General features: G+C 41.0%; 3 protein-coding genes across 5 annotated transcripts; all 3 read left to right on the top strand.

The window, feature by feature from the left end:
- Window positions 1-4379: 4379 nt before the first annotated feature.
- LOC135596668 (uncharacterized) lies at window positions 4380-7682 on the top strand. Its single transcript, XM_065088729.1, has 4 exons — window positions 4380-4627; window positions 6397-6505; window positions 6596-6668; window positions 7268-7682. The coding sequence occupies exons 1-4, from the start codon at window positions 4519-4521 to the stop codon at window positions 7529-7531; spliced, it is 555 nt and encodes a 184-aa protein (XP_064944801.1). The 5' UTR covers window positions 4380-4518; the 3' UTR covers window positions 7532-7682.
- Window positions 7683-11980: 4298 nt separating this feature from the next.
- On the top strand, window positions 11981-14903 carry LOC135597685 (uncharacterized). Of its 3 annotated transcripts, XM_065090995.1 has the most exons (4): window positions 11981-12325; window positions 12408-12552; window positions 12654-13207; window positions 14075-14903. In XM_065090995.1, exons 3-4 carry the CDS (start codon window positions 12858-12860, stop codon window positions 14625-14627), a joined length of 903 nt encoding a protein of 300 aa, XP_064947067.1. In that variant the 5' UTR covers window positions 11981-12325; window positions 12408-12552; window positions 12654-12857; the 3' UTR covers window positions 14628-14903. The 3 variants fall into 3 exon arrangements, with proteins under 3 accessions (XP_064947067.1, XP_064947066.1, XP_064947068.1); XM_065090994.1 differs by lacking the exon at window positions 12408-12552; XM_065090996.1 differs by lacking the exon at window positions 12408-12552 and having other exon boundaries at window positions 12649-13207.
- Window positions 14904-21037: 6134 nt separating this feature from the next.
- On the top strand, window positions 21038-23778 carry LOC103972650 (transcription factor MYB3-like). The gene is made up of 3 exons (XM_009386994.3): window positions 21038-21361; window positions 21739-21868; window positions 23191-23778. Exons 1-3 carry the CDS (start codon window positions 21217-21219, stop codon window positions 23621-23623), a joined length of 708 nt encoding a protein of 235 aa, XP_009385269.2. The 5' UTR covers window positions 21038-21216; the 3' UTR covers window positions 23624-23778.
- Window positions 23779-24403: the final 625 nt, after the last annotated feature.

The following is a 24403-nucleotide window of genomic DNA, read 5'->3' as shown; positions in this document are numbered from 1 at the left end:
ACACATTTATTTCTTGCTCATCACCTCTCAAGGTGAACACCCAACCATTAGTGGATTTGTTATCTCCAAAACTCGATATCCAACTTGCGGTAGTATATCCTTCTAAAATAGCAGAAAATTTTAAGTATTATAGGCCATAATATTTGGTTCGTTTAAGATACCTAAGAACTCTTTCAATAGCCTTCCAATGCTCTACATTTGGATTGCTAGTAAATCTACTCAATTTACTAACTACAAATGCTATATCAGGTCTTGTGCACTGCGTTGCATACATTAGATTTCCTATAGTACTTGAATATTCTAATTGAGTCACTGTTCTTCCAACATTCTTAACTAATTTGATACTTGGGTCAAACGGGGTATTTGCTTCTTTGATTTTTAAGTGACTAAATTTCTCTAGTACTTTCTCTATGTAAGAGTTTGACTCAAAATACAACTTGCCCACACTATTTCTTTTTACCTTGATACCTAGTATAACATCAACTTGCCCAAGATCTTTCATCTTAAATGTTGAAGATAGAAACCTCTTTGTTTCTACAATACCTTTCATGTCGTTGCTCACTATTAGCATATCATCAACATAAAGGCAAACTATCACCATATAGTCATCACAAGTTTTGAGATAAACATATTTATCTATAATATTATGAACAAATCTATTAGAAAGAATTATTGTATCAAATTTCTACCACTGTTTTAGAGCCTGCTTTAAACCATACAATGACTTAATAAGTTTACACACTTTATGTTCATTTTCCGATAAAACAAAACCTTCGGGTTCCATATATACCTCCTCATCGAGGTCTCCATTTAGAAATATCGTTTTGACATCTATTTGATGAACATAAAAAATAAAAAAAAATAATGCTAAAGTAAAAAAAATTCTAATAGATGTGATCCTAGCCACAAGAGCATATGTGTTAAAATAATCTATTCCTTCTTTTTATCGAAATCCTTTAGCAACTAACCTTGCTTTGAATATTTGGAGAGTACCATTTGTATGATACTTCCTACAAAATACCCATCAACATCTAATAGGTTTAGATGCAAAAGGTAAATTGACAAGTTCCCAAGTGTGGTTTGACATAATAGAATTCATCTCATCATTAATAGCATCTTTCCAAAAAACAACATCACGAGAGGCCATAGCTTCTTTAAACGTTTTAGGATCATCTTCCACTTGTAAAACAAGAGGAATTGTTTTTAAGACTCTCTCTAGTTCCTTCTACAAGGTAAAAAAAAATATTTTAGAATAAATCTCCTCCGATCTTAATGTTTTTGCTTTTCGTACACGAGTGCTTCTCCTTAATTTATGAGATTGCTCTCCAACCTCTTATGAAGTTGATTGATGTCCAATCAAAAGAATGTTAGGTTGCTCACGAACCTTTTGAGATGTCTCCACTCGTGACTCTTCACTAGTTGGAGGATGGACATTATTATTCGAAGTCATTAAATATTCAAAGAACTCCACATCTCGAGATTCTATTATGATATTATACTTCAAATTAAGAAGTCTATATACTTTACTATTTGAGGCATAGCCTATAAATGAACATTTGATTCCTCTAGGTCCTAACTTTGTCCTTTGAGGATCATTATTCTTACAATATGTAAGACACCCTCACATTTTAAAATAACCAATGTTAGGTTGTCTTCCTTTCCATAACTTATATGGAGAGATCTTATTTTTTTAAAGGGAATTCTATTTAAAATATGATATGCAGCCAATAAAGCTTCTCTCTACAAATTATAAAATAATTTAGCATGCAACAATATAGTATTAATCATCTCTAGATAAGTCCTATTCTTTTTTTAAGCTAATCCATTTTGCTAAGGTGTTCTAGGTGCTGAACATTCATGAATTATGTCATGTTGTTCATAAAATAAGTTAAATTCATTAGGAAAGTATTCTCCCTCTCTATCACTTCTTAAAACTTTAATTTTCTTCCCTAATTGATTTTTAACTTATGCTTTATATGTCTTAAAAGCATTAAAAATATTATTTTTATGTTTCAATAAGTATAAATATGTGAATCTAGATATATCAACTATAAAAGTAATGAAATATCTATTATCTTCTCTTGTTAATATGTCATTTAATTCATATATATCATAATGTATTAAATCTAACAAATTAGTATATCTTTCAAAAAGGTTTCTTCATGATTTAACATAAATATCATATTTATTAATTTCATCAAAATGATAATTTATTAAGCTACACTTAACCATTCTTCTAATGGTGGTGCTAGTTCCAATATGTGCTAATCTATTATGTCATAATGAATAAGAATCAACAATATAAATAGAAGCAACATCTTTATTAAATTTAGAATCATTGTCAACAATAGATAATTTGATCATTCCGTCAGCGAAATAATCTTTTCCAACAAAAGTTTCATTATGGGATAGAATTAACTTCTCGGATTCAAATACAGATTTAATTTCAGGTTTGCCAAGGAGATTCACACTCACTAAATTTCTACTCATATCTAGTACATGAAGAACATTAGTAAGAGTGACTTTCTTTCCCGAAGTGAATGTGAGTTCCACATTTTCTTTGCCAATCACCTTAAAACGAACTTCATTTCCCGAATCTCTTGCCCTTTTGTGACTTTTTTATAAGTCTTAAAGAATGTCTTATCATAGCAAACATAGACAGTAACACAAGTATCATACCACCAACCAAAAATCTTGCCAAATATGACATTCACTTCGCTCACCGTAGCGATTATATTATCATCTCCCTCAACGGAGTTGACTTTCGGTTTCTGGGCTTTTTTAAATCTACAATCCCTAGCAAAATGACAAAGTTTTTCACAAACAAAACAGCTTCCATTGGCTTCTTAAATTTTATTTGATCCATTTTGGGGCCAAAATGATTCTTCATGTTTTGCTTGTCTTTGTTGGAATTCTTAGGTTGATTCATAACATTTGCTTTTATATTGCCATAGAGTTCTCACTCTTATCTCTCATCCTCGATTCTTCCTTGATTTGAAGATGTTTTTGAATTTACTCCAAAGTGATATCCTTAGAGTCATACAAAATCTTCTTCCTATATCCTTTCCAAGATAAAAGCAACTTGGCTATTATAGCCCCTACTTGAAAAGGTTCAGGAAGTTCGATTTTTTTAGCTTTCAATTGATTAACAATGACCTATAACTCATGCACTTGTATCAAGATTTGCTTATCATCCACAAACTTATAATCAAAATATTTAAAAATTAAAAATTTCTTTGTACCTTCTTCCTCGGCATGATATTTGAATTTCAAAACATTCTAAATTGTTTTTGTAGATGGTTCTACCGTATAAAGATCATAAAGTCAGTCCGAAATAGCATTGAGAATGTGTCCTCTACTTCATCTTCATTTTTCTTCTTTTGTTCAGCCTTGACTTCATCGATGTTATCGTCAGTTGGATCAGAAATTAGTTGAAGATTTAGATCAAACACATAGAAGATCTTCAAAGCAGTCAACATGAACTTCATTATCTTGCCAACGAGTAAAATTTGTTCCATCAAAACGATCTAAACGAATAAAATCTTGATTCAATAATTTGATGGTATTTATGGCCTCAATAATCTTGTATAAACTCATAAATATTATTTTTAAATTATTAAAAAAAATACGACAAAGAAGAGGATGAAAACACTATCGAAACAAAAAACAAACACAAGATTGAGAATTATATAGGAAATATTTAGGTTTGAAACGTGTATAAATATTTTTCTAAAAACGATATTTATACTCTCTTCTCAATAAAATTAGTATGCGTATGATGCAAATAGTTTCAGTGGATATGATAAACCTTTAGAAGATCTGTATTGAGCAAATAATAAAGAATCTTCAAAGAGAAATTAGAGAATATCTAATTCAACCACTTAGAGAATAAAGAAGAAAAATATAAAAGAGATATATTCATAATTTACTCTCAAATATTTATTTATAAATTTTTTTAAAGACATTGTCTTTCAAAAATAACTATCAAAATAAGAAATCATCTTTTCAAATAAATATTTTGACAAGATTTTTTTTTTTAATTTGAACAATTTATAACGGCAACTTGAACGAGACGGCAGCGGCGGCGGCAGCAGCAGCCGTAAGGAAAAGTCGGAACACGATACGAGGAGCGAGAGGCTGGGGCTTGGCCGCGAGGGCCGGGACGGGGTTTGGAGAAGGCGGTAGGAAAGAAGGCAGAGCCCTGTGAGGTGGGTCACCCCGACGGAAGTACTCGGGCGACTTCTTCGACGCTTCCATGTATCTGTGTGGCGATAGCAGCTTGAGAATGGTATTTCGAAGACAACCAGCCGAGCAAACGTAGATTCCGATTTGATTACTGAGAACAAGAGCAAGGAATAAACGGAGAGGGCTCGATCAAGCGTTTTGTTTTGCAGAACGAACGCGAGAGTTCAATAGCATCCGATTCTCCCTTGTCCGGGCCAAGGAAAAGCTTTTGCCCAACGCAGAAGGAAAGACGATGCTGACCGCTTCTCTCTGACGCCCCGTCCAACTATTTATATGCGCCGCGTCTCTTCGCCCGACTCATGGAACAAAGGATCTGTGCAGGGTGAATTCAGGAACCGGTCCATGGCTCAAATACTCAAAGGACTATGGGAGAGGGTCCAAGGCAAGTGACGCTTCCCTTCTTTCCTTCTTGTTGTTTGATGAAATGTGCGTGTGGTTTCCAGCGTCGATTTCCTGGCGTTTTTGGTTGTTTTAGTTGGGACTTCTTTAGGGTGATATTATTAGAGCCGACGGAGATTGGCTGAAGGGAGAGATCTTAATTCGTTCAGACATTTCCATAACATCATTACGTCTACAATAATCGTATTATAACACGATGATATCATGAAAATGTTGCATCAACAACGACTAACTGGTAATAAATACCACCAATTTGTGAAATTTTTTTCTCATCAATTGTTGGTCTTTTCTGTGTGGGCTCAGTGATTCTGTAAACGATGATACACCTGTTGGCGTTCACATGAAATTGTTCTAAATAAGACATTGCAGTATGCTGAAATACTTATCAAAGTGAAAAAGCATGCATGTTCCAGTTCATCTTAGCCCCTAACAATCACCAAAATGCCTACGCTTATAATATAATCTGCTAGTTCTTTGTTATAATATGGAAGACCAACAAACTAGGACTTTGTGAGTTATTGGATTATTCCACTTAAGACCTTGCACCTTCTATGTTGCAATAGCATATTATCTCTGTGACTTATCAATCTTATTGCTGGTCATTTTGAACTCGTGTTCAAAGTCGGGCATATTGCAGCTACATCCCTTCCATTGCCTTAGAAACAGGACGAATGCATCCAGTTTCTAACCTATCATCCTTCAATTGAATATGAAAAATATACTGAATAGCTGCCAAGTTGTTCGAAACCTTCTCTCACACCTCCCTGTCAATGCAAATGATTATTATATTAGAAACCTCAAAATCATCTTATACTAATTTGAGATATCAGCTGACCTCAATATAAATCATAGCAAAGTCATATGTATGGCATTAATGCGTTTGGTGGAGACTGTGATAAGGCTATGGATATGTCAGAATATTGGCTGGGGAACTTTCGTATGGTGGTGTTCTTACTAAAGGAAGGTTGGATGATGATAGACTAGCTCCGTGAGGTGCCAACTGCCTTACAATGGGTGGTAGAATGATAAAGAATTCTGGTGAATAGTTCTACTCTCAGCCATTCTTTGCATAACATGTCAATCTATTATAAGTGACCAAAATGGGTTGTCCCAGCATGTGAAATGAGATATGGGCATTATCGCTTTTGGTTGTTTCATCGAAAAAAAGAAATCATAAATGTGTTCTTTTTCTTGATTAACCTAACATTAACTATCCCAATTTTCAACACCAGTTTAATTTTCTTTTTGCTAGGTCTTCTTTAACAAATTTGTTTGCATCAGACTTCAGTCAGGACCCCCCTGACATTGTATGAACTTCAAGCCAGTTTATTCCCTTTTTTTTCCTCCTCACTTTGCTCTACAAGCAAGGAATTGGGATGGAATGAATTGGTATGACCATGGCATGCATACTTATTTGCATGTTGCTAAATCATAACTCAAACTTGGTCGACTTTTCTTTCCCAGACCTTTTCAATTCTCGAAAGATCTTCAAACAATGAAGTCCTAACAAGATTTGCATTTTAACTGTATTTTTCTCTTTCTGCTGATGAACGCCTCTTGGCACTATAATTTCTCTGTTTATAGACCAGTTTGTGAAGGCACAATGTCAAGTTCAGAGTAAATACATGTGCAAAATAACAAGTTATAATACATAGATAGGTGAGCAGTTCTACTCTGCATTGAGGTAGCCTGTAATCATTATTCTTGTATTTGATTGTGTTGAAATTCATGTCTTTCTATTATATGATGCAGGTAAGTGGCATCTGAAGATAATATGTAGCCATGTTTTTAACCAATATGCTGGTAATAAGCCACTCATGGCGTTGGATAAGCTCCACATTGCAACATTACGGGTTTTTGAGTAAGCTTTTTGTATCCTTTCTGCCTAAATTTTTTTAAAGTATTTTCAGAATATGGTTTTAGTATGTTATTATGTTGATTTAAATTGCAGCTCTCTGAACAAGAATCTCCTCGGTCCTCATAAGCAACCTCCATCTGCATCGGCTATTGCTGACAAAGAAAAAGTACGGTGTAATTTCATATCTTCATGACCGATGAATCTTGTGAATAATGGAGCACTTGCAAAGTTTCTGTTGTTAGTATCTGAAAAGTCAAAATTTGTCGATTGGTACAAAAGGATCATATAGCATGTTGAGGTACATATGGAGTTAGAAACGTATAGACCTGGTGGTAGTGTTTTTCAATCATAATATCCATCTTCTGAATGTTTTATGTAGTTCTGCAAACTTGCAAGGACACTAGAGCCAGTAACGTGACATTTCTTTACAAATTCCTGAGAGTCAATTAATTACCGGGAAAGAACAAAATGAGTTCCTCAACATAGGGTAAAATGCTCATGCATCTACATTTGCAACCTTAAGTGTTTCTATAATTACTTATGAACTTACCGCTCACATGAACTGAAATGAAACATGTTAATATCATATCTCAGTGAGGGAAGGCCTCCTTTGTCATGGTCTCATGGTTGATGTCCTAGCAATAGTTGAGGTCTATAACAAAACAGATATATGACAGTAGCACATTGCTTATTGGGAATCAGATCATTTGAATAGTGTTACAACATTTCTTGCTTAAACTTACCTGTGGTTGTTTACAAATGCAGGAGTACAGGAAGACCAAAACTGAAATAAACGAGAATGAGTTCTATGAAACAATTTTGGAATGGACGAGTAAAGATTTGCGCATATATATGGTGAATAAAATCATTCTTGCTTGTCTGGCATCGCCCGCGCTGACCATCGTGACAAAGAACGCGGGCAAGCGAGTGCCAAGGATCGGACATGTCGTGGAGAAGATTCCAGCTCCTGTGTTCTTCTCAGCTTACTCTGCGTTGCTTGTGTTCCTCCCAGATATCCGTGTTGAGTAGGAGAAAGTATCCAAGTTTAAACAACTTCCCTGGTGTGTTCAAGCAGGATCAGTATCACTATGTTTTGTGATGTTTTATAAGGATTGTATTACAAGAACAATTAAATAAATATGCTACAAGCTGGATAGCTTCTGTGCAGAATGGTATTACATATTAATTTGGGTGATTTTACGATTGAAATATCAGCTTTTATATCGGGACGCTTTGATCATTACAGACATGATAGGGGTAAAAATGTGACACGAGCCAGCACGCCAGGTAGACACACTACCCGAGAAGGCAAGCACTGACACAGACTCGACATTTGCCGACGTCACCGGCCCTCAGCCAACCACCTCAGCTTTGACCTCGTGTGCTCGGTCGAGGCACAGGAGCACATCAACCGAGGCTCGCCATACCCTGCAGCCGCTCGGCCTCCCATGCAGCCCCAGTGGCAATGTCAGACGCCACCAACGGTACCGTCCTGCCCCTGCAAACGGGCACGTCAGGTAATATCCAGCCTCCTCTATAAATACCCCCAAGTCCCAAACAAAGGGGGGAGGACAGACACTAGAAAGCACTTCTGCTTCTCTTCCTCCAAAACCCCCTCCACATCTTTCTCTAACTTGATCGTCGGAGGGGTCGGGCCGAGCCCCCGACCCGACCTGTGTGCAGGTGCGAAGACGGTGTCGCCTCTTCCCGGTGCTGCGGCGGAGCTTCCTCCCGACCCGAACCGCCGACCTGCCGACCCGAACGACGGTGCCCTACCGCAGGGAGACCCCGAGGGACGTCGCCCGAGATCCCCGACATCCGGACCCCAGAACCGAGCCGCGTCGGCCCCGAGGCCACGGCTTAAAAAGTTACTTACCGTAACAGATTGGCGCTAGAAGGAGGGCCCGAATGTCGAGGGATCCTCAGGTTGATCCTGACGACCTCCCCGCGACCCCTGAACGTGGCTGGCGTTCAGTCGACAGTCTGGATCCGCTTCCGCCCGAGGGCGCTCCGAGCGTCCCCTTGCCGGTGTCGTCCGAGGCCTTTCACGACCTCGCCCGTCAAGTCCGAGCTCTGACGGATATGGTGCAAACCATCATCCCGCTCATCTCCCAACCGACACCCCCACTCATGACTCAGCCGCTACGGCAACAAGAGCCGCCCGCTCGGGCCCACATGATGCTTCTGGAGCCTTCCGCCTCTCCTCGGGTCAGACCGACCCCACTCGGGGATCCAGCAAGGACAAACCCGAGCGGCCGCTCGGAGCCCGAGGTGTTATCTTCGGAATCAACAGACTCCCTGCGAGCCCAGCTATGTCGTCTCAGTCAGCGGCTCGACGAACTGGAGAAGGAGTTTCACAACTCAGAGGGAGAGCTTGGGGTGGACTCACACCAAGGATCTCCATTCGCACCAGAGATACGAGATCTCGTCGTTCCCCCGAACTTCCAGCTCCCTTCTCTGGATGCATATGACGGCGCCACGGACCCAGCAGATCATGTCGCCGCTTTCCGTGCCCAATTGGCGCTGCATGGAACGTCTGACGCTTTAATGTGCAGGGCGTTTCCCACAACCCTCAGGGGTCCAGCCCACACGTGGTACGCCGGCCTGAAGACTGGAACAATCAGTTCCTTCGGCCAACTCGCCAAGGACTTCGAGCTCCACTTCGCAGCCCATGCCCGGCCGAGGCCCTCCGCGGCACTACTCCTCGGACTCAAACAAAGAGAGGACGAGCCCCTCTCATGCTTCGTGGATCGCTTTACCACGCAAATCCGGAGCTTACCGGATACTCACCCCTCTTTGTTGGTGCAGGCGTTCATGGTAAGCTTGCGACCTTCCAGACTCTGTTGGTCCCTCGTGGAGCGACCCCCCACCACAGTACCAGATATGCTCCAGCGAGCCCACCGGTACATCGAGGCAGAAGCTTGGGCGATTGCAAGGAAGAGGAGTGACTCTGGGCGACGGGCCCCGTAGCAGCGGTCAAGCGCCCGCGTTTGCTATTCGGCGTAACCCTCGTGCCAGACCCTCAGTCTCTTCCAAGCGAAAGCTCCATTTTTGCCTGATCGCCTCTCGGCTCACGGTTAGCTTCAGCCTAACCCCACTCCTTTTTGCATTCGCACGACTCGCCCACATGCTGCCGAGCTCCCCTCGGAACGGCTTGCCCACCTGAGTGGTGTCACTCGGTCGCAGCCTGCCTGCGCCGAGCTTCTTGGCCCTTCATCGTCGAGTTCACATCTGCACAGTCTGCCCGCCCGAGTTCTCTCGGCCCGAGCCTACCCCCTCGGCCTGCGTCGTGCTACTCGGCCGCATGGTCCTCGCGACCACGCCTGCGCGGTCAGCCCGACGCACGTCATGCTACTCGGCCGCATGGCCCTCGCGAACACGCCTGCGCGGTCTGCCCGCCTGCGTTGTGCTCCTCGGCCCTCGGCTCTACGCCATCCCGAGATCACACCTGCGCGGTCACCCCGCCTGCGTTGTGCTCCTCGGCCCTTGGCTCTACGCCATCCCGAGACCACACATGCGCGGTCACCCCGCCTGCGCCGTGTTCCTTGGCCCCATGTTCCCGAGACAGACTTGCGCGGCCTGCCCGCCTGCGTCGTGCTCCTTGGCACCATGTTTCCCGAGAAGCTCTTGCGCGGTCGGCCCCTCTGCGCCGAACCCCTCGGCCACACTCTGCCCTCAGAGCGGCCTGCCCCTCTGAGCGATGTCACTCGGTCGCAGCTTGCCCGCACCGAGCACCTCGGCCTATCACTGCCGAGATCTACCTCGGCGCGGCCTGTTCGCCTCTGTCGTGTACCTCGGCCGCATGGTGCCCAAGTCCACGTCCTCGCGTCCTGCCCGCCTGATCGTGCTACTCGGTCGCATGACCCTCGCGACCACGCCTGCGCGGTCACCCCGCCTGCGTCGTGCTCCTTGGCTCCATGCTCCCGAGACAGACCAGTGCCGCCAGTACGCCCGCGTCGTGCCCCCCGGCTCCATAAACCCCGAGACCACACCTGCGCGGTCACCCCGCGAGTTGTGTTCCTCGGCCCTCGGCTCTACGCCATCCCGAGACACCTGTGCGATCACCCCGCCTGTTGTGTTCCTCGGCCCTCGGCTCTACGCCATCCCGAGACACCCGCGCGGTCACCCCGCCAGTTGTGTTCCTCGGCCCTCGGCTCTACGCCATCCCGAGACACCTGCGCGGTCACCCCGCCCGTTGTGTTCCTCGACCCTTGACTTCACCTGAGACGCACCCGCACGGCCAGCCCGCCTGCGCTGCGCTCCTCTGCCCTCATCAGTCCCATTGCCCCCGAGTCCAACCCTGCTCGGCCTCCTGACTAAGTTGCGCACCTCGGCTTCGCACTGCTCGAGACACGTTCGCGCGATCAGCCCACCTGAAGTAAGAAGCCATGCATCGTCTCCCCGCATGCAAAAACCGACGCATAGCTCCTTTCGGGAGGGGGGCATATGATAGGGGTAAAAATGGCGATGTGACACGAGCCAGCACGCCAGGTAGACACACTACCCGAGGAGGCAAGCACTGACACAGACTCGACATTTGCCGACGTCACCAGCCCTCAGCCAACCACCTCAGCTTTGACCTCGTGTGCTCGGTCGAGGCACAGGAGCACATCAACCAAGGCTCGCCATACCCTGCAGCCGCTCGGCCTCCCATGCAGCCCCAGTGGCAATGTCAGACGCCACCAACGGTACCGTCCTGCCCTTGCAAACGGGCACGTCAGGTAATATCCAGCCTCCTCTATAAATACCCCCAAGTCCCAAACAAAGGGGGGAGGACAGACACTAGAAAGCACTTCTGCTTCTCTTCCTCCGAAACCCCCTCCACATCTTTCTCTAACTTGATCGTCGGAGGGGTCGGGCCGAGCCCCCGACCCGACCTGTGTGCAGGTGCGAAGACGGTGTCGCCTCTTCCCGATACTGCGGCGGAGCTTCCTCCCGACCCGAACTGCCGACCCGAACGACGGTACCCTACCGCAGGGAGACCCCGAGGGACGTCGCCCGAGATCCCCGACATCCGGACCCCAGAACCGAGCCGCGTCGGCCCCGAGGCCACGGCTTAAAAAGTTACTTACCGTAACAAGACAGAATACCAGGCAATTGCAGTGAATATTGCCAGATTCTTTTAATGCATATACTATTATTTATGTGCAACTTGTAACGACGATTGGTGGTGGCTTTGTGGTTGAGAGCTGTAATCTGGGCTCGAGGATATCTGGTGGGGAGAAAGCCTCGGCTGTCCGAACATGACCAATCGGCACGCCCACAGGAAGGCAGCATGGTTGAAGTCCACATCTAGTACTAAAAGCATGTGACGGGCGCGTCATTCACGGGACGCAGCCAGCCACGCAGGAACGGAACCTACCAATTCCAATTCAACCTGACGTCGCCGTTGCCCCTGTCTTCCTAATCCAAAGAATCCGTCTCCAATAAAATAAATAAGATGGTAATTAAATAAATATATATAAGATGTAGAAGGTAATACGAGCCATTCCTTTATCTTTTCCTTTTTCCTTTTCCTTCGTTCGTGCATCATCAGATCGTCCTCAACCTTTGGTCGTCGTCTCCAGATCCGTAGCTCCGAGCAACGCAGCAGCAAGCGCCGCACCGCCCCCTTCACTCCTTGTCTCTTCGTCCCCTTTGAACCACTTTCAATCCAGAGAGCGCGAGGAAGGATCGAGATTAAGAAAAGATAGTGACCACCTATGTTTCCTTTTCGTCGCCCCCCGTAATAATACGCCTTTTGCCTCTTCTGATATCGCAATCATTTCCTCGGGTTGAGGGCGGTGCCACCCTAACACCTCCACACGCACCCTTACTCACCAGGTACGTCCTTCCCATCCCAAACCCGAAAGAGAATGAAAAGCTGAGGAGGAGACCTAATCTTAGTCTAATTCTCCAACTCTAGTTCACTAATCGGATCTGTTTCTGCCGGTGTCGGAGAAAGTGAGAGAGCAAAAGTAGGGAAAGAAACACGTTGCCCTACTCATGTTTAGTTTGGATCTCCTTTTCCTCCCTTTTTCCTCTTCCAAAATCGTATGACTGTTTTGCTGGTTCGTTCATTTAATCTCTCTCCGGTATTCTGATGATTTTGGTTTACCTTTTCTTTTCCCGCTTTTATTTATGATAATTACGTTCTTTATTTCTAGAGCAGGACGAAGCTTGTGAAGGAAGAAGACGATCGCGATCTCATCCGTATGGAGTCAACGAGTCGGTGGGTTCCGTTGTAATTTCGTCGGAGATCCACGGGTGGATCGGAAGGGAAGGGAAGGGAAGGGAAGAGGAAGGGAGGGGAGGGGAGGGTCGGTCACACGAGTGAGGCGACGATTAGGTCATAATTGCCATCGATTGATCGTACATGGGATCGTTCAAGGGTCACGTGCTGCCGGGCAGCCTGTTCCTGGTGGTAGGCGTGTGGCACGTGTGGAGCTCTGTGTTCCGGTACGTGTCGGAGCCGCCGGGCGCCTTCCGGGTTCGGGCGTGGAGCCCGGTGGGCCGGGGCAAGGCCCGGCACCTGGAGCTCTACGTGGTGGCCGGCGGGGCCTTCCTCGACATGTGCGTGGAGCTGCTCTACTCCACCCACCTCCGTTGGTTCGTCGGTCCCGAGCGGATCCTCAACCCCGCTCACATGAACGACTTCGAGCACGGTGGCATGCTACTCATGTTCTTCGTCTACGGCGCCCTCGCCCTCGTCTCCGAGAAGACCAGGTCAGATTTATCTTCCTTCGTCTTCCTCTGTGCATATCTTTAAAACTGACTCGAGGAAACCATAGACTGGGTCATAGATAGTGAGTTTGGACGGTGGTCCAGTGGAAATCTGGTTCTTGTAGATGCAACGCAGCAGTGGAAGCCTGATTTGTCTACACTTGTTTGACCAAAGAGATGGTAGGGAGAAGGAAATGAAAGTCTAAATGCATTGGATTCGTTGATTTATTTATCCGACTCGATTGCTTTCTCGTGGCACTTTGTGCGCCTCGCTTTTCCCGGAGCTGTTTGTGGCTTATATTGCTTTGCATTGGACAATGAAATTTATGTCCTTGTCCGGTCTTAACACACACCCCCCCAACATTATTGGCGTTGTCAGAAGCAGAGCTGTCCGAGAATAGCTCAAGCCCGTCAAGTATTTTTCTTTTTCTTTTGTGCACTTAGGAGACATAGGTGTTCATAACAGGTTAGGATTCCAGACTGGGGAATAAATTCTACGCTTTCATTGCCATGTCTAAGCATTACGGGGTGATGGTTGTGTTGCATGCAGTTGTAATGTCCCAATTCAGAACTTCTCTGGAGATTGATAAGAATCCGCCGGTCACTTTATGCCTTCTTTATGATTGGAATACCTTTATGAGATTGAAAAGAGATGCGATAATGACATTATCTTTTCTTTTAATGTTTGTCAGTGTTGATGGCAAATTCTTAAGGTTTAAATTTCAGCAATAATAATTATTACACCTTTTCTTGTGATCAGAGACAATTTGCTTTAGAAGCTGGTTTTGAGACTTCTTCGATGCCATGGCATCATATTTCTGGTTGATATATTGTATTTGCTAACAGTGATAAACCATACTCCAATGACAGGTATTTACGTTTGCCGGAGGGGGCATTGTGCCTGATAGGTGCTGCTGCATTCAGCTCGGAGTATCTGCTGTTCTACTTCCACTCAACCACTCACAAGGGATTGGAGGGTTATTACCACCTCCTGCTCGTCCTCCTCGTCGCTCTCTGCATCGCCTCTGCGATTGCGGGTGCCCTCTTCCCCACCAGCTTCGCGGCGGACCTCACCAACGCAATCTCAATCACTCTCCAGGGCTTGTGGTTCTACCAAACAGCCTTCACTCTTTATGGTCCCATGATGCCCGAGGGCTGTCGCCTCGATGGCAATGACATCGCCTGCCACTCACATGACAACCAGGTCCGAGGGGAGCTGCTTGCCAACGTCCAGCTCTTTTCGCTCATCCTGCTCGTCTTGTTCTTCGTGCTCGGATCCTACGCTGTAGCTGCATCCCGGTACGGACATCCGGATCTCAGTAGGTCGCATGCAGGCGAAGAGCATACAGCGGGAAGCGGTGGTTGGAATTTTGGTACTCACCTCCGCACGGGAACGACCCTCGAGGAGGTTTCTGCCCATTGAGGGACGGAGCACACAAAACTCGTGCTGGTTGTAAACTGGTGAAGGCAGTACAAACTGTTTTCAGTCTCTCCTTCTCTTTCTTCCATTTACTTTCTTCTTGGAGGATGGCACGATCCCAGACTTGGTCGAGCATTATTGGTGGATTTCATGCGCTAGAGTGGAGCAAGTTCTTGATTTGTTAAAGGGGTTCTTTGTTTCCTGCGCGCTCCGTTGGGGATCGTCGTCATCTTCTGTGGCAAGCTCTTTTTTCTCATGGAAGTAGTACTATTATTCAAACGTCCCACAGATGTTGCTGTTGTTGGTCTGATTGCCTTGTGCATCACAGACGTCCCACAAATGTTTCTTGGACTTGATCGAAGATAAGGCGAAGGAACATAGGCAAAAAGACCATTCTATATAATATTTACTACTCTGTTGTCATTAGTAGCAAAATGATTGAAGAACAAGGCCAAGGAAAATAGACAAAAAGAAGTAGTTCTATTATTCGTCGCAGGGGTTCTTTGTTTACCGCGGTTAAGCTGCTGAGTGCCTGCGATTTTTCATTTATTGCAAACAATTAAGTTAATCTCTCCAAGAAAATTGATTTTGACACAAAAGGGAGAATAGTCTCACACTGTCCCACTTTTCTATTCACCTAATAATCAATCCTTTTTTTAATTTAAAAAACAAAAGGAAAAACAACAGAACAGAACGTAATATTTTAATGAGATTGCATATGTGCTTGCGTTTTCAAGTCTCGGTGAGAGAGACAGCGACCGGTGCCAATGCCGCAACATTAGTTTGTCCCCACAATGGACTGTGATGTCGAATTATGAGCCCTGACACACCGAATGATCGACTTTGTGGCAGTACCATCGGGTTAGTATAACGATTTAAGTCTCGTTATACTCGATACACCTCCACGTCTACGGATAAGATGAGTGCGAGATTACGAGCAACGCCGCAAGTGATTTTGATGGAGACGCTGGATGGGATGAAGAGTAGAGTTAGTTGATCTCAAAATTGAGTTGTAAGAATAAAAATCGATATGTACCCTTTGAATTATTATGTAAACATATTTAATATTAAAAATTAAAATTAAATAATGATAAATCAAATTTATGATGTGCACTCTTTGATATCATTCAGAAAATATTTATCTGATTTGTAGATATATCATCATCAAATCTGAAAACTACTACCAAGATATGTAATCTCTGATTAGTATTTTTTTTTTCACCATTCTCCAAGATATGTAATCTTTCAGTGATTTACTATTTTATAGAAATCTTATATTATCATATTCAACTATCTTTAATTAGAAAATAAAATATATCTCTTTAATTTTTTTAGATAAATAATAAAATATTCAAGAATAATTCTTGAATCTCATTTCTTTTTATATGATTTAAAGACTTATATCTCAATCCTATATATATATATATATATATATATATATATATATCTTAAATTAAATTTTCTACTAGTCCATAACTCAAAAAAGGTTGATGAAATTGACTTAAGTAGGAACCCCGTTCAAGATATATATAATCATCCTTAGAGTTTCTCATTACATTGATCCAGGTACAAAAGAATAACTTTTCATGCTCTTTACTATATCCTTAAGAATATAATTTTATATGTTAATAATCCTATTCTACTATAGCACATTTAGTAAAATATATTGAGTACAAATACTACACTTTTTCAATAATCTAGCAAAAATATTAGAATTATGATTGGTCTCATCATAAGTACCATAAAATTTATCATCCATATTAGACTTGATAATTTTTAATTTTTCTATCTAATTATCTCTTGATTTGATTTATATATACATAAAAGTGTCTTAAATAGTCATATTTCAATAGGTAATATATAAAAGTGATAAGATATCTCTATTAACTAAAATAAAGAATATAAAGTGACCCACAAATATAAGCATATATAATCTCAAGAAATTCATGAAACTACTTTTCATTCCTATACAAACTCTATTATAGGATCATTATTAACTCAAGGTTCATATTAATCCTATACAAACTATCAAACAAAATTTAAATATTGATGTTTATGAAATCATAAATATACTAATTTTACAATCACCAAAAGAGAAATAATATCATGATAATTCTAGATTAAAAAATTTATAGAATTATAGAAATATAATATCAAACGAATCATCTTTAAGCATAAGCAATAAGTATCATTTATTATTACTTTTGCCTTAAGATGATTCTCTATAACAATAAATAATTTATACTCTTTTAATTCTCATATTAAAATGAATCTCTAGTATTGGTAACATGAGTTAAAGTACAAGTATAAAAAAAAAAGACTTCTATAACATTTGATTCGAAACATACAAAGATCATACTTATGTTTTTTCCTTTGGAACCCTAATTTTTCACGTGACCTTTCTCATTATAGAAGTAGCACTTTATAATAAATTTTTTTTATTAGTTTATATATCAATTATAAACTCAGTTGATTTATTTGATAAATTATGATTCAATCTTTTCTTATTACCTACAACTTAAATGGTGTCAAAAATATTGTGAGTCTTTCTTATTTTGGTCTTAATTTTTCATATACATATATACTAGTTAGTTCATTTAATTTTTATTTATCCTTAATTTTATTATAGTAAATTATAAATGGGTTAAACTAAAAAAATAATTAAGAATAAATTATATGAGAAAAGATTCAATTATATTCATCACTAATATTCTTGAGCATATAATTTTATCAATCATATTCAGAATATAATCTTAAATCCCTCAAATACATTTATACAGAATTTTAATCAATTATTTCACTAATATATTAGCTAATGTTTTATTAATAAATTTAAATTAATCTTTAATATTCATTGCACTAGTTGTATACTATAATAAAATCTAAATATAATTAGCAATTATCATAAAATTGAGTCTTTAGACCTTTTTTGATCATTTATTCTAATTATTTAAACTTGTAGTTATGTTTGTGATTTTTTCAACTAGTTCGATTAAGATATAACATAGTCAATGTAAATTACATATGTTTTAAGTTATTTATAATAAATTTTAAAAATATAGGGATATTTATAAGAATGCAATGGAGAAAGTACCATTGTAATAAAATAAAATAATATTAGTTCTTTAAATTTTTTTAAGTAAATATTGAACTATGGATATCATCTCTATCTACACCTTTGAGTGTAATATTATTATATCTAGTATTGTATAAGATTATTTATAAAGGTCTGATATACATGTGGAATAGTATTGCTCCCTTTGGTATACAATCATAAGCTACAAGTATATTCAAAACTATATTATCCTATTGTATCAAATAATTATTCGAAGTAGATTCTACTTTCAGATTATTTAAATCTCCTAATTATATATATCATTATGATTATTATTTGTTTCCTTATATTATTTAGAACTAATTTTTTAATATAATAAATTATTAATTTAAGCATTTTGATGGTTATAAAATCAATATAATAATATAATAAATAATTTAAAAATATTTTATAAATAATAAAAGTTATTATAATTCATATCTCATATGCCTATCATTCTAAGTCACTTTAGTAACTACTAATTATATAAAACTTAGGGATAAGAGTTACAAATAATATTCATCAAACATTTTAATCTAATTTATTTAAAATAATAATAAAAATAATAAAATGATAATAATAGTAATTATTAAATATTAATCAGCATAAAGGAAAACTTATTATTATAATCATGATAAATCATAAAAATAAATAAATATTATTTCATAATTTTAAATATATACATATGAATAACCAAACAAATATAAAGAACAATAATTAGATTTTTATTTATCATATACAAAATTTTATCAATATGTCATATGAGAAATTTATAAAAAATAGTAATTTATATATTTTTTAAATTTTATATGAAACTCTTATATTAGTTAATCTTATTTAATTGGGTAAACCCAAAATTAAGATACCCAAATTAGATTTATAGATTTGAGCCAACCGTTCACCAACTAGGCTCATGAAAATTAAAATTGATCAAAGTCAAAAATTGATCAAAATTTAATTTCAAATAAAACTTAATTGATTGAATCTAAATCTAGTCAAATAATCAAAATATAGTCATGATCAAGTTCGATCAAAATATTTGATTAAAATAAATCAAATTAGTCTATTTATAATTAATGTTATAAGTCAAAAACTTTAATTTCTTATAGGCAAAACTATAATTTTACTTGGGATATATAATAGAAATATCTGATTACTAAAGGGTATAATTATCAAAGTTAAATTTAAGGACATATAGTATAATTTTAATTTTTGAGGGATAAAATATCCATTTTTAAAAAAAATCCTATATTGTTGGTGGTGCACCGATTGTCCCCCTATGACGACGTAATTATTCGCAGGTAGCTGACCTGTGACCTCATCGTCACCACACCATGTCGTTGAGCCCATACATGGATATGTACTTATTGGCGACACATTATCATCATGCTGTGTTGTGTCACCGTGCCCACACTTAGTTGTGCACACATGCCGCTTAATAACCACTATGATCATTGCGGTGCATGGCTATGCCCACTCTTCTACCTGTGTAGTCGTTGGCCTTCGGCGTCCAGTTGATACCGGCAATGACGAGCAAATGCCACCGTAATGGTGCTATTGTAGTCACCATAGGCAATAGTGTTGTTGCAACTATCGCACATAGTGGTGTTGTTGCAGCTGTCGCATGCAACGACGTTGTTGCAATCATCGCAGCCATGACAGGTAGTGGTGTCGTTGTAGTCGACGCACGTAGTGGAGCTGTTACAATCATCACAACCACTTACGACCAAGGAAGGTCAGGCGTCGCAAGGCTACTGCACATTAGTAGTCGTGATATGGCCTCGTCGACTTTTACACCTTACAGCACTTCTACTGTATTCGCAATCATTGCCTACGACTAGGCTAGCACCACCAGAGGTTGTCGCCCTTAATAATATTATTAGTGATAATAAGCTATCGATAGTAGTTCATTGACCAAACACGAGGAACCTCGCATCACCCGTAAGCAAGCGATAAGATGAACTAGATATAAAAATATATCGACAACACAAATGGATCGTTTTAATATCATAAATCAATACCGAATAACATCATTTTGCAAGCGAATGTGTGCTAATAAATCAACCTAAATACAAAATAGATTTGAAATACTTTTACGATATATAGTATTTGATTTTAAAACATGGATCTGATATCAACTGTAAGTATAAAAATCATGATTATGAGACTATTATACAACGGCCTTGTTGCATGAATCTGATATCAATTTTAAAACATGGATCTGATTATCAATTGTAAGTATAAACATATAGTGAGAGAAAAGACCGAGCAACAGCCGCCCTGCCTGTTGCATGCACCTCCGCACTTTTGGGAAGCCCAACTCTGCTCCAACTCAGGTTGAGTAGAGATGACATGGATCAGATTTCACACTACAACAACGTGAGATTATTATCTTAGCTCATCTTGGATCGTAAACACATGAATATTTCTAAATTTTTATCTATTTCATATATAGGTTGTTGGTCGATTGTCTTTCTCTTATTCTTGAGGGTTCAAACTTGATCATCTTAGTTGCTATTAACTTATTTATATCAAATAATTTTATCCAGTTAGGTCTGCTATCACGTTGGATTGAGACGACACTCACGGCGGATGAAACAGAACTTCCGTACTCACCATAAATGTCTCTCCCTTTCGGATCCCTAAACGAGATTTTAATCGGAGGGTTGGCTGTTTTCCACTCAAACGTGAGTTATTGTTCCAGACGTTCAAACATCACCAGAAAAAATGAGAATGACATCCTCTGACAATGCAACCATGTCAATTCCTAGCGAGAGCGAGAGCGAGAGAGAGAGAGAGAGAAAGAGAGAGACTATTAGTTGAACCTAACTATCCTATACAACTCGTCCAAGGCGATATGATTTCTCACGTTGATGATAAGACAACTGATGAGTCCTTAATTACTTCCTGTCTTCTCCCGAGTGGACCAACCTCGCCTGTCATTGTTCCGGGCAATGGTAAAAGGATTACTGAATGCAATGCAAGCGGGCGGTGGAGATGGAAGCGCGCCACCACTTAGTGTCGATCTCCAACAAAAGTCTTATTAAACCGAGGATGCCTATCCACCCTGTGGAGCTCAATTTAACGAAAGGTACCTACTCATCTACAGAGGTACTGTGGGCTTATGCCGGAAAACCAACAGTTCGGTTCCCTCTCGCAAAGTTGAGGTTGGATTAGAGGGGATGGGAGTATACCCTCTCGAGGGCTGATGCGTCCTCAATCTCACCACCCCTTCCTCTGTATGGCTGCTGTATAGCCACGTTATGGTGCGAGCTGTAGGGATGTTGTAGGTATCACATATAAATGCGAAGATGTAAGCTCCTGTAATTGCTACTTCAATTCGATCTCCAGCCCCTATTCTGCACTCTATAGCCTGACCGCTCACCGACTTGCACTGCTTCCCGTAATATAGCGGTACCGCTGCCGTAATCATCTGTATACTTGAGCATCGGCGGGAGCTCGGTTTCCATCACTCTCTGAGTAAGGCCACAGAGGAAGATGGTGAAGAAGACGCAACGAGGGAACAAGGGTGTGGTCGTCGTGGCGAATAGAGGCGCTTGGATTGCTGAGGAGGACCAGAAGCTGGTGGAGTACGTCAGAATCCATGGCGACAAGAACTGGAGAACTCTCCCCGCCAAAGCTGGTATCTTTCCTTACCTCTCTCTCTCTCTCGCTCTCTCTCTCTCGTCTAATAGCCAGTAGAGCTCTGTCTTTCCATTCCAAGCTTCGGACTTGAGCATTAGAAGTTAGAAATAGATGAATGCAAAGACCTCAAAAGGAATTTGTGATGGCCAAGAAACCATGATTCGACCCATGGCTGCTGCTGTAGCTTCAAGCATTAAGTTGCTACTGATGACATCAATAATAAGGTTTTAAGTCCCAACTATTTAAGATCAACTATATAGATTTTTTTGCTATAAAATTTCATATTCCCTATTTGATATGAGTTTCCTATAGTACCTATTGAACAACACTCATTAAAACAACCTGCAATGCCTTCTTCCGTTCTTCTCTTGGCAGGGCTGAATAGATGCGGTAAAAGCTGCAGGTTGAGATGGCTGAACTATCTGAGGCCCGGTATCAAAAGAGGCAATATATCGGAAGAGGAAGAATCCCTTATCATCCGACTTCACAACCTACTTGGGAACAAGTAACCCTTCTTCCATCACTTCTTCCATCACTAGTGTAGTTAAAACCCTTCTTCCATCACTTCTTCCATCACTAGTGTAGTTAAATTCACTGATAGTACCGTTTGTTAGAGCTAATCCAAGAAAATTTACCAAAGGATAATTTTGACAACCTAACAAAACAATAAAGCAGAAAAAATAAAAATGATACCAAATTTACGTGGTTCGATCAATTGACCTACATCCACGGACGAAGAAGGAACAAATCACTATTATAAAAGATGGACTATTACAAATGCCTTAGGAAGATGTTCCTAGCCCAAACTATTTAACTGAGTGTGGACTTAAACTCAAAGCAAATAATTAATATTTTCTTATGATGTATCTAACTTCAAAGCTCGGACCCTTATTTATAGTTCCAATAGGAGATAACAAACCTAATTTTTCCGATGTGGAACTATAGGACTTGCTAAACTAACAAATCGAGCAATCACCAACAATCAACACCAACCAAGTCTAACCACTTGTAAATTGGAAGATGCTTCGTAAGCATATCAATTGGATTGTCTTTCTCAATAATAATATCTCATTTGCATCTTTCTTACCCGAAGGTGACTTCACAAGATCCCAAGTTCTATTCTGATTGAGAGATAGCGATAGGCGAAGAAGCTGCAGTGATGGGCGAGGAAGCTATAGAGATGAGCAAGCAGTGATTAGGTGAAAAAAAAAATCTACAGATGGAAACTGTAAAAACTGCAATCGTTCCTATTACCGTAGGAAGGCGGCTTCTCGCTCGAGTGAGATGTGGGAACGAGAAGGAGAGGTCACTAGCAGGAAAGGTAAGCAGCAATACTGTCCTTTCCAACTGAAAAGAGGAGCAGTAGAAAGGTTCGGCAGAGCTGCCTGATACCAGGTAAAGAATTAAACGAAGAAGATAGAAAGATAAAAATTATAGAAGAAATTATAAAATATATGAGATGTAATTGTCTCGTTCATTTAGATAGTGAACTCTTGATAACTATTTATATATATTGGAGGATTTTTTTCAATTTCTCAGAGAAAATCTCAACTGCTTGAGAAAATCATATCTGTTTATCATGGCCGACGACACAGTATGGTTAATTAACAAGCGAGAGGCAGAGCAACCAAACACCTCGTTGCAACAAAACTTCAATGCCGATCACACCTTGGGGACCGTTTGGTTTGAAGGAAGGTGTGGTGAGATCCGGCCGGCCATCGTGCTGTCCTTTTCCAGAATGACTTCGATCGGATAGCGGAAATTCAACTTTCTAGTACGACTCTCTGCAAGTCCATCTGATCACGTGTCCTCGATCTTGTGCTGCAGATGGTCTCTCATAGCGGGAAGATTGCCGGGCCGAACAGACAACGAGATCAAGAATTACTGGAACGCACACTTGGGCAAGAGGCCGTTGACCATCGAGGACCTCAACCTCAAGTTGAACAAGCGGCTCGAGGGCACCGGTGGCCTCACGCACCCTCTCCCGACCCGCATCCTGGCGTCGAGGCGAGACCTCGTCGCCACGGCCATGGACCCGGGCGGTGGTGGTGGTGGTGGCGCTGCCGCCGAGCAGCTGCACTCGGAGTTCGACTTGGAGCGGCCGCTCAGCTTGATCACAAACCTGGATGGAGGTAGCAGCACGGGGAATGACGTCGGAACAGAAGCCGATGGCAGCGGAAGCACGCTGGAATTTGAGTTTGATGATCTGGACAAGTTCATGAACTACGAGGATGATATCGGGTCCTACCTTCTCAACTGATGGCTACTTCTCGAAGGTGGCATTTGTTTTACTGGACATTTGTGTCGAGACGATTGATCCGATCAATTATGTTGGATCCCCACATCTACATATAAATATGTATATAATCTATGTTAAGGTAGATATGGACGGGGCCTGGAAAGCTTTGTAGGTGACGCATGGAGAGATCCCGCGGCCCGGCCACCTCTCTCGTTCCGAAGATCAAGAAAAACTGGGCCCCGTCTCCCGGTTCATCGAGCTGATAAAGTGAGGTCGAAACACAATGATACGATTAGGGTGAATGTTGTTGAGGATTTTACTCTCATATAGAATCTATAACATTATCATCTATAACATATAGGATTTTATGTTGTTGAGGATTTTATTTGGTCGAGGAAAATTCTCTATTTTGTTATCTTAAATTTCATTATCATCTATAACATATAGGATTTGAGAAAAATTTAGTACTCACATTCGTTATTTATTCTTTTATAAGATAATAATTTTAACCAAACACCAAAAAAGTGTTTTATCCTGGAAGCATGTAAGGTGGAGGAACTCTGCAGCATGGATTGATCTTACTAACGATAGGCTGACATGGCAAGTCAAGTGCAGACCACGTCAGCCGCTATCCAAACGTAAGAACGTGGACATTATCATGAGCAGTCATGTCACGCGTGGCAGGCTATGAGACGTGTGGACATGGTGAAGCTTAACTAGGAGCAAATAAAACGAGAAAAGAAAGATTGAGCTAGACCGACAACAGGTGTACGTCGGCATCCTTGTGTAGCTGTCTGGTTC

Source organism: Musa acuminata, chromosome BXJ1-11, assembly GCF_036884655.1.
Source record: "Musa acuminata AAA Group cultivar baxijiao chromosome BXJ1-11, Cavendish_Baxijiao_AAA, whole genome shotgun sequence".
Classification (NCBI taxonomy): domain Eukaryota; kingdom Viridiplantae; phylum Streptophyta; class Magnoliopsida; order Zingiberales; family Musaceae; genus Musa; species Musa acuminata.
The sequence above is the reverse complement of the archived record's forward strand: the minus strand, read 5'-3'. Positions and strand labels throughout refer to the sequence as shown.

What these genes read in the sequence shown, in the direction of transcription:
- LOC135596668 (XM_065088729.1), top strand. Translation starts at nt 4,519, where the DNA reads ATGCGCCGCGTCTCTTCGCCCGACTCATGGAACAAAGGATCTGTGCAG. An exon ending in ACTATGGGAGAGGGTCCAAG is followed by an intron (nt 4,628 to 6,396) that starts GCAAGTGACGCT and finishes TATATGATGCAG; the next exon opens with GTAAGTGGCATCTGAAGATA. An exon ending in GCAACATTACGGGTTTTTGA is followed by an intron (nt 6,506 to 6,595) that starts GTAAGCTTTTTG and finishes TTTAAATTGCAG; the next exon opens with CTCTCTGAACAAGAATCTCC.
- LOC135597685 (XM_065090994.1), top strand. Translation starts at nt 12,858, where the DNA reads ATGGGATCGTTCAAGGGTCACGTGCTGCCGGGCAGCCTGTTCCTGGTG. An exon ending in CTCGTCTCCGAGAAGACCAG is followed by an intron (nt 13,208 to 14,074) that starts GTCAGATTTATC and finishes CTCCAATGACAG; the next exon opens with GTATTTACGTTTGCCGGAGG.
- LOC103972650 (XM_009386994.3), top strand. Translation starts at nt 21,217, where the DNA reads ATGGTGAAGAAGACGCAACGAGGGAACAAGGGTGTGGTCGTCGTGGCG. An exon ending in AACTCTCCCCGCCAAAGCTG is followed by an intron (nt 21,362 to 21,738) that starts GTATCTTTCCTT and finishes TTCTCTTGGCAG; the next exon opens with GGCTGAATAGATGCGGTAAA. An exon ending in CACAACCTACTTGGGAACAA is followed by an intron (nt 21,869 to 23,190) that starts GTAACCCTTCTT and finishes CTTGTGCTGCAG; the next exon opens with ATGGTCTCTCATAGCGGGAA.